The sequence below is a fragment of the Panicum virgatum genome, chromosome 4N, assembly GCF_016808335.1.
Source record: "Panicum virgatum strain AP13 chromosome 4N, P.virgatum_v5, whole genome shotgun sequence".
In the NCBI taxonomy this organism is placed as follows: Eukaryota; Viridiplantae; Streptophyta; class Magnoliopsida; order Poales; family Poaceae; genus Panicum; species Panicum virgatum.
The window spans coordinates 21,297,483-21,310,322 of record NC_053148.1 but is presented as its reverse complement, the minus strand read 5'-3'; the positions used below and the strand labels follow the sequence as shown (position 1 = coordinate 21,310,322).

Below are 12,840 nucleotides of genomic sequence, written 5' to 3'. Positions count from 1 at the left end.
GCGGAGGTCAGGATGGGCGCGCGCCGGAGGAGGAGGTTGGGGCAGGTGCGCGGTGGAGGAGGCCTGTGGTGGCCGCGGTAGAGGAGGGGATGTCGCGCGGCGGCGGAGGAGGTAGGGGATGGGCGCCGCGACGGAAGAGGAGGCAGGGGACAGGCGCGGCGGCGGTAGAGGAAGTTGAGGCAGGTGCTCGGAGGAGGAGGAGGAGGAGGAGGAGGCAGGGGAAGAGGATTCGGCGGTGGCGGAGGCAGGCGCGGCGGGGCAGAGGAGGCAGGGGCGAGCGGAGAGGACGACGGGGAGGCGTCGTCGCGTCGAAGTGAGGAGGCGTTGGGTCACGGGTAGAAAGATAACGTGGGGGAGGTGGGCTGGTGGGCTATTTGGGCTGCCTTGGGTCTTTCTTTTCCATTCAAGGCCCACTAGTTTCTTATTTTTTCTTTTCTTTTTAGAGTATATGGTGAAGTATACGCATTATATTGTACCGCCTAGAAAAATACCTTGAAACGCCTAATCCCGCTTAATCCCGCCTAAGCTCTAGGCGGTGGGTCACCGCCTAGATACCGCCTAGCGTTTTTTTGAACATTGGCTTGAGCCTTCACTCTTGATGAGCAAACAATTGGATAGGGACCTGGATAATACAAGCAGTTGATTAGATTCTCCTTTTTGAACATGTAACGTGAGAAAACCAAGAATACAAAAGCATTTCAAGCAAGGCCGCTACACCGTGCATCACCGTGCGATGCAAGTATAGCAATGACAACGAATTGCTACAGCATGGGTAGAAAACAAGAGCTAGTCACATGATAATGACAGAAAATGGAGTGAAATCCTTACAGATATATCCTCTCTGAGATAAGCTCTAATAGAAACAAAGTAGTTATCAGCTCAGAGGTTGATATAAAAGTAAACTGCATTAGTAGACAGATGGGATTTTCAAGTGAAGCTTCTGGAGCAACCTCAACAGTTGGACCAGGAGATGCAACTTCAGTTGGAGGAGGCGCATTATATTCTACAAAATATATGTTACTTCCTCCTTGGGTTACAGCGAGTTTAGATCCTCACCTTTCAGATGCCTGTGCCATAACAAGAGGATATCACATTCTCCATAAATATCAACATGAAAAAGGAAGAGGGAAATTCCCCAGAAGTAAAATATAATCTGTTCTTGCTGAAGTGTATAGCAAGAGATCACATTCTCCATAAACATCGAGTTGAAATTAAGAAGGGATCCTCAAAAAGAAAATACAAATTACTCTAGTTTAAGCATTACCTGAGCTCAATCTGCATGGTATCGTTCTCTTTCTTTATATGATCAATCTCAGCACTAAGGTTCTGAAATGTTTCATGTGCTCACCAATGGTCGGTCAATATGCTTAACTAATTCTAGAAGACTAGCAAAAACTCTGATATTTTAACTCAAAAGGGCTATTCTCATCCTGTCTGGAAATCAAAGGTTACCTTGTGTTTCTCATCCCATAGTATCTTTCCAAAACTGGTTTGGTACTTCTCCAAGATTTTTGATAGCCTATGTTAGACCAAAAATATATCGTATACAATCATGAATATTGTTTTTTTTAACGAAAAGGGCAGGAGCTCTGCCATTCAATTAAGAAGGAAAAGAGGTTTAAGATACAGGCATGAATAGCAACTCTGAAAAAAATACAGGCATGGATATTGCCACATGTATCGGTTCAGCAGAAACCAAGCTAATCAAAATACATAATTCATAAAGATTTTATTAAGTGGTGGTGGTTTCCCTACAAGCGAAAATATACTTTCCACGGACAAGAAACCAATCAAGTAAAAAAACTTCAGACCTACACTACACAGGTTTGTTCGGGGCAAATAGCTAAGAAAAGCAGCAGCACTGGTAATGACCCCTAATATCTTTCATCTAGCTGCACTGTCTCTTCCACAACCTCAAACAAGTAAAAATTGCAAATTTACAGCGCAGTAGTGGAAACTACAACAGTATCCAACAAAAGTAGAACAACTAAAAAATAGGATCTTACAATTCTCCATCTACATGATATGTACATTCCCTCATATAGACACATATATGGCTATAAAGATTAAATTATACACTAGATCACCATAATTTATGTGCTAAATAATAAATTAAATATCTTACTGACAGTTAAACAAACGACCACTATACAAATTATCTATGTATAGCAAATAGACTACATCTATCTGCACTGTTGTAATTACCCTTACCCTTAACCGTTGCACTGAATAGTGAAGACCGACGGCCAAGATTTTGCGCACGACAACGCCGACACGAGTTCGCCGCCTCCGCCCATCCACGGCTTCACCTTCACCCCGTCCGCGGTACGGGGCCCGGGGAGCGCTGCGCTAGTCTCCCTCCGCTCCCGTCGCAGCCGCAGGCCGCAGCCATGGACCCTTCCATGCCGCCGCCTCCGCCGCGAAACCCTAGCCCCTCCTTCTCCACAACCTCCATGCCTCCTCCACCGCCCCCGAGCCCCACCTCCGCCTCCATGCCGCCCCCTCCGCCTCCCAAGCCCTCGCCGCCACCGCCGCAGCCGGAGGCGGAGTCCCAGGAGGCGTCATCCGCGGCGGAGGTGGATGGGAGCGCTGTCCCCTCTCCATCCTCCTCTATGCCGCCGCCTCCGCCCCCAAAACCCGCCCCGCCGGCACCGCAGCCGGAGGTGGAGGCGGGGGTTGAGTGCAGCTCTGGCCCTAGCCCTAGCGTGAGCGACTCGTCAGCGGGGGGTGCGCCGAACCCCAGCGGAGCCTCCTCCAGCGACACTGAGATGGAGGAAGCGGCCGTGCCGCCAGCGGAGCAGCAGAGGCAACAGCGGCCGCGCGCGCCGTACGTCATCCCCGAGTGGAGCGCTGCGCCAGACCACCCATTCTTCCTCGAGGTGCTCAAGGACGGCAGCATCGTCGACCAGCTCGACGTGTGAGTCTTCAGTCCCCTTGCTCTCATCATTTCCACTTGTTAATTAAGTTATTGTGCGCTTGTGGTTTTTGCTAGTTTTCTCTGCTCATGTCTCCATCAAGGATATTTTGTGTACTGCTACAGTTTGTTCGTAGTGTTTTTAGCTCGTGATTAGCTGTTTTAGTCGTGTGAAATCAGTAATCCTCAGCACCCAAACGAGCTTTAGCTAAGTTTTGTTACTTTTATATTTTTATCCACTGCACTGGGTATGAATTGCTGAGACATTGCACTGGAACTAAGTATCCGCTCTAAATTCATGTTGGTTGTTGATATTACAAAACTTGGGCTGGTGAATGACTGGCATTCCATCTATCCCTAGTGGGTATAATGGTTAAGTAATCCCTTTTCGCCTTCCCCTGCTATGTGTTGCAGGGCCAAGAAAGGAGCTTACATGTTTGGTCGGATTGATATGTGCAATTTTGTGCTGGAGCATCCAACTGTTTCTCGATTTCATGCCGGTATGTTTTAGCCACACTCGTGTCAATTGAGACTTGGCGTAGTTTCAAAAGCATAACGTTAACCGACCAGTGAAATATTCTGATCCAGAATGGCAGAATGGTTATTAAACACTTCCTTACGAATCCGTCTTGTTATCTTGTAACTGTCTGCATATGCTAGATGTATGGTTGGTTCCCAGTTTCAAACAAAAAAACTGTAAACAAATTTGAGGACCAGCAAACTTGGTACATCCTTACTGATTCCTGAAATAGCAGGCTGGAAACTGAGAGCTAGTACATCACCACTTAATGAACCTTGGGAAGAACAGTAGGCATAGCTGCATTCATGAACGTATTATAAACATTGGATCAAGAAAGCATGAGCCTTGCTTTGAATAAACCTTTATGTTGAGAGGGTAATATCTTATAACTAAACCTGGTGCATTTCCCTGCACCAGGAGGTGGCCACGTAGGCCAGAATTCCTCGGCTGTCGGATCGGCCGATCCGACGGCCAGGAACAGTTGGGGATGTAAATTTTGCAAAGAATCCCTTGAACTTTGGTGAAATTAACTTGCAGTCAATGGATGATAATTTTTCAAAAGAGCCCACGGACTTTGTGAATGTCAATTTTACAAAATACCCCCTGAACTTTAATGAGATCGACACACTCAATTGACGACAATTTTACGACCCGCCCCCCCCCCCCTCGGAACTTTGGTGAAACCAAAAAGACCCCTAAACCTTAACAAAATCAACACGCTATTGACGGCAATTTTATGAATAACCCCCTAAACTTTGGAGAAACCAATTCATAGAAAACCCATGTATCGGTGACGGGTTGAATCGCCTCGCACATTTACCCACTGCATATAGCACAACATTGACACCTATGATGACTGCCACATACAAGTTTTCTCGCTACGGACGCATGGATGATCCATGGACATATTTCAACGGTCCACACCTCACACACATACATTTAAGAGCCCAAATCAAATTTGACCGACCCCGCAACAAAACTTTATAAACACGAATCTATACGTCCTTGACGAGCCTCTCGGAGGCGCCAACAGTGCAGCATTTTTCTAGTTTATAACCTAAATTGCGTGGATGACATCACAACCATTGGTAAAGTTGAAGTATATTGTGCACATGCTATTGGTAAAACCTCAACAGTGATGGCTTAGTGACAAAACTGTCATGAACAAAACAAATGGCATTTTATCGAGGAGCTAACATTTCTCAGCATGATGTAACATATGAATGTCATTATCACTATGTAGCAGAAAGAACGTATTATGGAAACATGAGACTGGTAACATATGAATGGCATCATCCCTATGTAGCAGAAAGAACATAATATGGAAAACTTGAGAGGCTGGGTTAAGATGAGTACTTCTAGTATAATTTTCTTACAAAAACTTAGGCGTATTAGTTGAACTGCTCTCTTTATGAGCAATTGTTCCTCCTTATCTTGACTAAATAATCTTGGAATACCAAATTTCTGAGTTGATCACAATAGATTTCTTTTTTTAGTGCTAAGGCAGTAACTCATGAACTGCTTTTATGTTATTTTAGTTCTGCAGTTTAGAAATGATGGGAAGGTTTTCCTTTATGACCTTGGGAGCACACATGGATCTTTTATCAACAAAAGTCAGGTAATATGAATTCCTGATAACACTACTGTTTTTTAAATATCTTTATATTGTCAATTACATGAATGCATGCTGCTACTTTACCTGACTTTTTAATTGGAAAACAGTGTGTTTAATAATGTTGTATACCGTCATTCTTTTGCTGTTGAACTGTCTTTATGTTGTTGCAGTGATGATTTACACTGTAAAACAGTCCAGTTTGTGTTATCTGAATGCTTCTCCTTTGATCTATTTTGTTCTGTAGCTTTTTGTTGCCATCTAATTTTCCCCTAAAAGGTAAAAGGACATGCCCAGTGCTAAAAGCTCCCAAACAAGGTGGAGTCTGGGGAAGGGATTTCTAGGCAGCCTTGGAATATATGACAATGGTGGAGTCTTGGGAGTATTTGATCAATCAGTCATAAGGTCCTAGATAGGCATCGAATAGCTTCGATTTGCATCATTAGCTTTTTGTTTCCATCCCTTTTTTCCCTAGAAGGTAAAAGGGCTTACTCATTGCTGAAAGCTCCCACACAAGGTGGGGTCTGGGGAAGGGGATTTCTCAGCAGCAGCCCTTGCTTATTTTGTAAGAGGTTAATTCGGACGATGACACATTGGAGAGATACTACCACTGCACAAGCACCTGCATTGTCACATGTTCATTTGCTCTTTTAAACTCTATTTAGATAGGAAGAATGCATCAGGCATTGATCAGTGTGTGCAGATTGATGCTGTGATTTCTTTAAGTTAATCTTGTCATCTATTTTTGGGATGGCCTGTGTTTCTGTATGTTCCTTTGTCTCAATATTTCAAACTTCCCTGTGTATTGTCTATTATTTTTTTGATGATATGTACTGGATTTGCAGGTCAAGAAGAAGTTGTACACAGAGATTCATGTTGGAGATGTAATTCGGTTTGGGCAGTAAGTAAGCTTGTTACTAACTATTTGACCATTCCTTATGTTTAATTCTAGGGAACAAGATCTTCCATTTTGTACGCAGAAGTTGCTTCATAAATTGCAGCATTGCGGTGCTCAAATATTCTCTATATGATCTCTCTAGAGCTTCTTTCTTCTTATGTTGGCATGTATTGTTGCATAACCTTCTTATTCCGGTGTTAGGCATACCCACTGGTCAAATTAATAACATACCGGACATTGGTAATTTGATACATTAATGTCAAACAGGACACAGTGATATGTGTTCTGTGGCTAATTGTTAATGGCTTTAGCACAGAATTTAGGTTTTACTAAGGTTTACAGTGGTTTTAACTTTTAATTGACTCACTATGCATGTTAGATTTTCTAAAACTTGGTCTTCATTATGTGCTTGACAAAGTCCCTTCAAATGTAACAGATAGATAAAAGGTTGCAGAAAAAAATGCTTAAATAGAAATGGCACTGTTCTAGTCCAAGGTGGGATTTGGGTTCTGTAATTGGACTATTCCTTTCTTCTTAATACAAAGATACGCAGCTCTCCTGCGTGTTCTAGAAAAAAAAAGAAATGGCACTGTTTCGGCTTCCTAGTCATGTCCCTGCCTTTTCTTGTGCAAAGCTAATTTTGTCTTCCTTTGATCTTTTTACTGTTGTGTCTCTTGGCAACCTGTTTACACACGTCGATCTGGTGTCTCATTTTACACTTGGTTAACTGGGACTTAACTTTCTTCGTATGCATTAACTAGATCATCACGTCTGTACATTTTTCAAGGACCATCTGAGCTGATGCCTCCGGTAAGGTTCTGAAACTCAATGGGCTCATTTACCACCCCACAGTTTTTCTCAATTCTTTGCTTTCTTGCTGCTTTATCCATGTTTTAATCAAAGCGAATTGACGATGCAACAAGCAGCCTGTTGTTCTCCATTTTCACTCAATGCAGCTATGGTAACAACAATAACAACAAAGTATTTTAGTCCCAAGCAAGTTGGGGTAGGCTAGAGATGAAACCTTACATTAGCCGATACAAAAAATAACAGGGTAGAAAGGCAAAAGGAGGTACCAAGATATTATTAATAATAATGAGGTCATCTTCCAAACGAAATGACATGAAAAACCTGATTGAATCTGTTTCCCGGTAGGGTTTTTGTCGTTCTTCTGACATTGTCTCAGTTAGATTCAAATAGTGAATCACATGCTTATGCGCCAGCTGGGGTATATGATCTGCGTGCCTTTGGATTTTTTTTTGTCCCTGTTTATTTTTTAGATATTCTTCCAGGAATGTTCAAGTTACAAATGATTTTGACAAAGTTCCAAGAGTAAAAAAAAACTTGGCCTGCAGGGGGAGGAAACCCCCGAGCATTGAATTCAAGAGAAGACCTCTTACGCAGGTTGAGAAAACCCCCGAACCCCCTGGCCCACCCTTACATAGGGGCGCCGTTACTCGAGTGAGTGCGGAGGGCTGGGACCTTCCTTTATGCTTTAGCGTGGTGGCAGGTGAGGGGATTTTCTAAACCCCAGGCTGAAATTTGCTCCCACAAGGAGTCGAACTTAGGACCTAGGGAGTGCTATTAAGGCCATCTAACCAAGTCAGCTAGAGACCTGTCTGTTCATACTTCCAAGAGTAAGGATTTATTTCAGTGATAAGCAAAGATAAAATTGTCTTAAGGTAGAGCATCATTTATATGGAATCCAAACTAGTTTAGTTATCCTACCTTAACTGTTAGCTTTATGCTCTTAATTGTGTTGAGACGAATTGTTTCATGAGGAACATTTTTAAATCCCATAAGCTCCATCAACCTATCATATTGTTTCAGTTGCTTATATTCATTTGTTTCTTTTTCATGGCAGGAAAAAGACATGCAGAAGCTCCGGGATGCTAAGATTCAGCAAGATATGCTTGATCGCGAAGCTTCCATTCTACGTGCAAAAACTCAAGCCGCTTTAGCTGAGGGAATCTCATGGGGTATGGCAGAAGATGCAATTGAAGAATCTGCAGAGGTTGGCTGTTTGTTTCTGACAAGTCTGATCATATTTTGTAGTTGTAGATAAAAGCTTTTGATTGAGCTATTCTCAAGTTCTGGCCACATCATATCATATTTTGCAGCACTTTCCTAATTGGTCTTCATATATAGCTTTGTATTTTTACTGATCATGTTCTTGTATCCTAGGATGATGCAGATGAAATCACTTGGCAAACCTACAAAGGTCAACTTACTGATAGACAGGAGAAAACACGTAGCAAGATAGTAAAACGAATGGAAAAGGTAAGCACTTGTTGGACATAAATGTTGAATACCTACGAATCATTGCAAGTTCTCATTTAGCATGTACTATACTAGGATGAAACATCTGATTTGATTTCATGTGAAATTGCCATTACTTGTTAGGATTAGTATGAAACCGTGTCCAGTTCATATTTTGCACTGATAATCTTTCAAGTGCTTTGGTGATATTGTGATGACTGATTGGGAATATTCTTGCCTTATGTCCATTTTTTATTCCAATTAAATAAATGGGCCTATTGGTATTGGAGCAGCAATGCCTTTTTGAACTGCCTGTAGAGTATATATTAATACTTTAATATCATCACTAGAGCTATGCTCGCATTCTGTAGTACTAGGCTCTTCAAAAGTGTGGGAATTAATTTTGGACTTATTACATGGGTCCAGATGACATATATTCGGCTGTAAGCTCTGTGGTGTTGGAATACATGTAATTATAGTTGGCACCAATTGTTGTTTTACTTGGACTCATTAATTAGTTAGTTTGTTCCCTTTCTTGTTGGTACAATAACCGTGTCTTATCTGTCTCAAATGATTGTGGTAGCTCCTTATAGGGTGCCCTCAACCCATCTGGACTTGAATAATGAAACCCTCCACTTAAATTGATTATCAACCAATCTACAAGATATTAAATGAATCCTATCTTTAAAATACCCGAGTGATGCAAGTTGAAAGAAACAAACTAGTAGATAGAGTAAGCAACTAGTGGCTAGCAAGTGTTGCTGTAACAGTACCCACGCTACAGTGCCATTGCACTTAATGCCAGATGTACACCCCCTTGCCCTAAGGTAACCAAAGGCTTCAGGAATTGATGATTCAGATGTTTAATGTTAGGAACTACTCCCTCCGTCCGGAAATGATCTACACATGAGTGTTTGAGTCGTCCTAAATTGATCTTCAGATGAGTAGTAGTCATGCATGTATTGGGTGTCTCTCCAAATTCTAAAACATCCATTGGCCTATTCATGTATTAACTGCTGCCCCTTGGTATTTGTGAAGACCTTTATGTGTAGATCATTTCCGGACGGAGGGAGTAAACTATAAGCTAATTGTGGTTTTGTCAGTACTATGCTTGATAGCTGGACTGTAAGTTAGATTTGCCTACTGCTTTATTTTTGTATAAGACTAAATAAAGTAAGAATAACATTGAAATAGTGGTTGTTGTCATGTTGCTAGTTGTCCATTAAAGGTGTTAGGAAGTGCTTACTCTTTGTATGGACAAGTTTAAAGGTCTAAGTGACTCCTTTACACTTCTGTGAAGGGCTTGAAGCAACATGTTCCCCAAAATTAGTGTCTGATTTTTTTTTTGAAAACTAAAACCTATTTATGTTTTCTTATGTGATATATGTCTTCTATTGTGAGGTTCGCCTTATACATGCAATTGTATCTCTGCTCATCATGAAGGTTTACCTGCTATCTTGTTTCAGATTGCCAACATGAAGAAAGAAATCGATGTAATAAGAGTGAAGGACATTTCTCAAGGTGGGCTAACCCAAGGTCAGCAAACACAGATAGCACGAAATGAACAACGGATATCTCAGGTTAGTAGTGCATCATGTTCACAGTTCATTACATTTATTAATGCGCGCCATCCATTGCTCACTTGGTGAGCAAGACTAAACCTATTCTTCTTCAGATTATGGAGGAGTTGGATAATCTAGAAGAAACTTTAAATGACAGCATACGCGAAAGTATTGGTGCTCGTTCTGGAAAGTCAAATCGTGGTAGCCATAAAGCAAGTCTTGAGGAGGAAGATGACGCTCTTAGGTATGTACCCTGATATATATGACCTGTGCTTGCAACAAGTATGGTATTTATATGTTGAGATCTGAAACCCTTTTACTATAGTTTGGTACACTAATGGTAGATCATTATATGCTTGATCTCATGTGCTGACTAATAAATTGTTTAATAATTCAGCGATGATGATGAATTTTATGATCGTACAAAGAAGAAATCTAGTCAGAAATCCAATGAGCAGCAATCAGTTGAGACTGCTGATAGTCTTCTGGAGAAAAAGGATTGCATCAGCAGTGATATTGAAAATAAAAAGAAATTGCTCGAAGAAGAGAAGCATAAGCTGGCTCAGAGCAGCACTGCAGATCTTGGGGATGACCTTGATGCTTACATGAGTGGCTTATCATCTCAATTGGGTATGCTAGTATGCTCCAATTACTATGATTAATCATTCATGAGTCTTACAATTTTGACATTTTAGTGTTCATTGCAAACCTGATATCTGAATTATTGAAGTATAGTAATTTTTTTATGTTAAGATTAAGAAAAAAAACATTGGAAGGGGGTATCCATGCTACTAAAAATTTAAAAGGGTTCCTTATGCTTCTACTTGAGAGTAGTTTCCTTCAATTTTGCGAAATAAGCACGTCCGTCTTCCATCATAAAAGCAAATAACCCAGTTGTGCTCTATTAATCCAGTTGTGACCAGTGTTTGGTTCATTAGGATTCTTGATTCAGGCTCTAGCACAATCATGTGTTTGGATTAATTTTTTACTGTAGAGGGTCTGCAGATGCCCACACAATAGCATTTGAAAAGAAGGATATATTAGCATTCATTGATTTTCAATTAAAATGGTAATTACGTAGCATTAAGTGACTAAAGTATATACTGTTGCACATATGACATTTTCTCATTTTCTTAGATCTAATCATAGTTCAGCCTTTAACATCTATGAACTAACCTTGAGGTTACACATTTACTTATGCACAATTATTCCGGCATTTATTCCAGTTCAGATGCATTTCACTGTCTTTGGATTTTCTGACTGGTTTGATACATCCTGCAGTACATGATAAGATTGCCCAAATTCAGAAGGAACTATCTGATCTTCAGACGGAGCTGGACAGAGTAGTATACCTACTAAAAATAGCTGATCCTATGGGAGAAGCAGCTCGCAAGAGGGATCTAAAGCCTCGAGAAGCGAGAACCCCAGCATCTAATGATAATCTAAGGCCAGAATCCAAGAAACAAAATAAAGTTGTGAAGGCTACTTCAGCTGAGGAGAAGCTAAAGGATTCTTCTAATGAGACAGCAACGAATAAGCCCGCTAAAGTAGAGACTGATGTCTCCAAAAACCAAGAAAATGTGAGCAAGCCTGCATTCTCCATGCCAAAACCTCAGTGGCTTGGTGATAAGAGGATCATAGAACCTGAAGAGAACTTCATAAATGAAGGAAAGGCAGTTGCAGAGGAACCTGACAATTTTGTGGACTACAAAGATAGGAAAGCAATTCTTTCTAATTCAGGCAGTGGAAAGGAGCTTGAAGAGGCTGCTCCTGGCCTTATTTTACGGAAGAGAAAGTCCACTGACCAATCAGCTTCCAGCGAGACAAATTCATCTTCGGTTGAAAGTGAAGCATCAGTTGCCGATGCAGTGGCCCTTCTGCTTAAGCATAAACGCGGTCTACAAACTTCAGAAGAAATGGAGGATGAGGACGAACCAAATGCTAGCAAGAGAGAAGGGAAAAAGTCAAAACAAAAACGGGTATTGGGTCCAGCGAGGCCAGATTTCCTTGAAGCAGGACCAAATTCTGAAACATGGGTGCCACCTGAAGGTAAGGAAATTGTACTAATGTGTTGCTACGCAATAGCATATGAATTGATTTGTCGCTTACTAATACTGTTACTGTGTTTTATGTAGGTCAAACTGGTGATGGGCGCACATCATTGAATGACCGTTTGGGTTATTGATGTACTTCCATTAACAACTCGCGCTGTGAAGTACAGTTGCGTGCCTACAACTTGCAAGCCTGTTTGGGGCCATATTCTGTGAAGGCATTGCAATAGAAGTTGATATTGCTCATTCTGTTGATGGCGAGCTTAGAAAGGGTCAAAGAAAACTGGTTTTGTTGAGCTCATAGTGGAATTGTACATCTGCTGATTCTCTCAATTTTTGCAGAGATGGTACATTAAGGGCTAGTTTGGCAGCAGGTGGTAACTAGCCCAGGGAAGAAACTGCTCAGGGCTTGTTCGGTTTGGAGGGGGTTGGGAGGGATTAAATCCCTAACAAGTCAAAATCCCCCTCAATCCCCTCTAGTCCCTCCCAATCCTCTTGTGAAGGGGATTAACCGAATGAGCCCTCATGGCCTCATGGGGAAATTTTTGGACTACCAATTCCCACCTCCACTCTCCACCACAGGAGCTGAAGGGGAGAATTTCCCTGCAGCTGTTTGAAATGTTTTTCCAGGGGGAGAGAGATCTCTTTCTATTGTTTTCGGTAATCCAAGGAAGATACAATACATATGTTTTGAAAAAAAAATACAAAAGCTATGAAATTTCACTAAATGCATATATGTAAGAAAGAACTCTACTCCCTTGGTCTTGAAATGTAGTGTCCTGGGTTTTTGCAGATAGATTGAGTTTTTGCAGATAGATTATGGAGGTAGAGAAATGATGCATGTACTCCTTATCAATGCATTGTTCAGTTAATCAATTGCTTAATTTTCAATGCACATACTAAAACAAAGGATTGCGAATTGAAGCTTATTAGAGCGGAGATGATTAACTGAAAAATTAACAAGAAGCTAGACACGATACGCTTCCTAGCTTAATCATTACACAAAAACTAACTCTGCATGTTC

The 12,840-nt window shown here is 41.4% G+C and overlaps 1 protein-coding gene across 1 annotated transcript; it reads left to right on the top strand.

The window, feature by feature from the left end:
• Positions 1-2,267: 2,267 nt before the first annotated feature.
• On the top strand, positions 2,268-12,608 carry LOC120669854 (kanadaptin-like). The gene is made up of 12 exons (XM_039949719.1): positions 2,268-2,917; positions 3,329-3,414; positions 4,973-5,052; positions 5,892-5,947; positions 6,706-6,754; positions 7,809-7,958; positions 8,129-8,224; positions 9,670-9,783; positions 9,879-10,009; positions 10,163-10,395; positions 11,047-11,814; positions 11,901-12,608. The coding sequence occupies exons 1-12, from the start codon at positions 2,391-2,393 to the stop codon at positions 11,948-11,950; spliced, it is 2,340 nt and encodes a 779-aa protein (XP_039805653.1). The 5' UTR covers positions 2,268-2,390; the 3' UTR covers positions 11,951-12,608.
• The last annotated feature ends 232 nt before the right edge of the window (positions 12,609-12,840 follow it).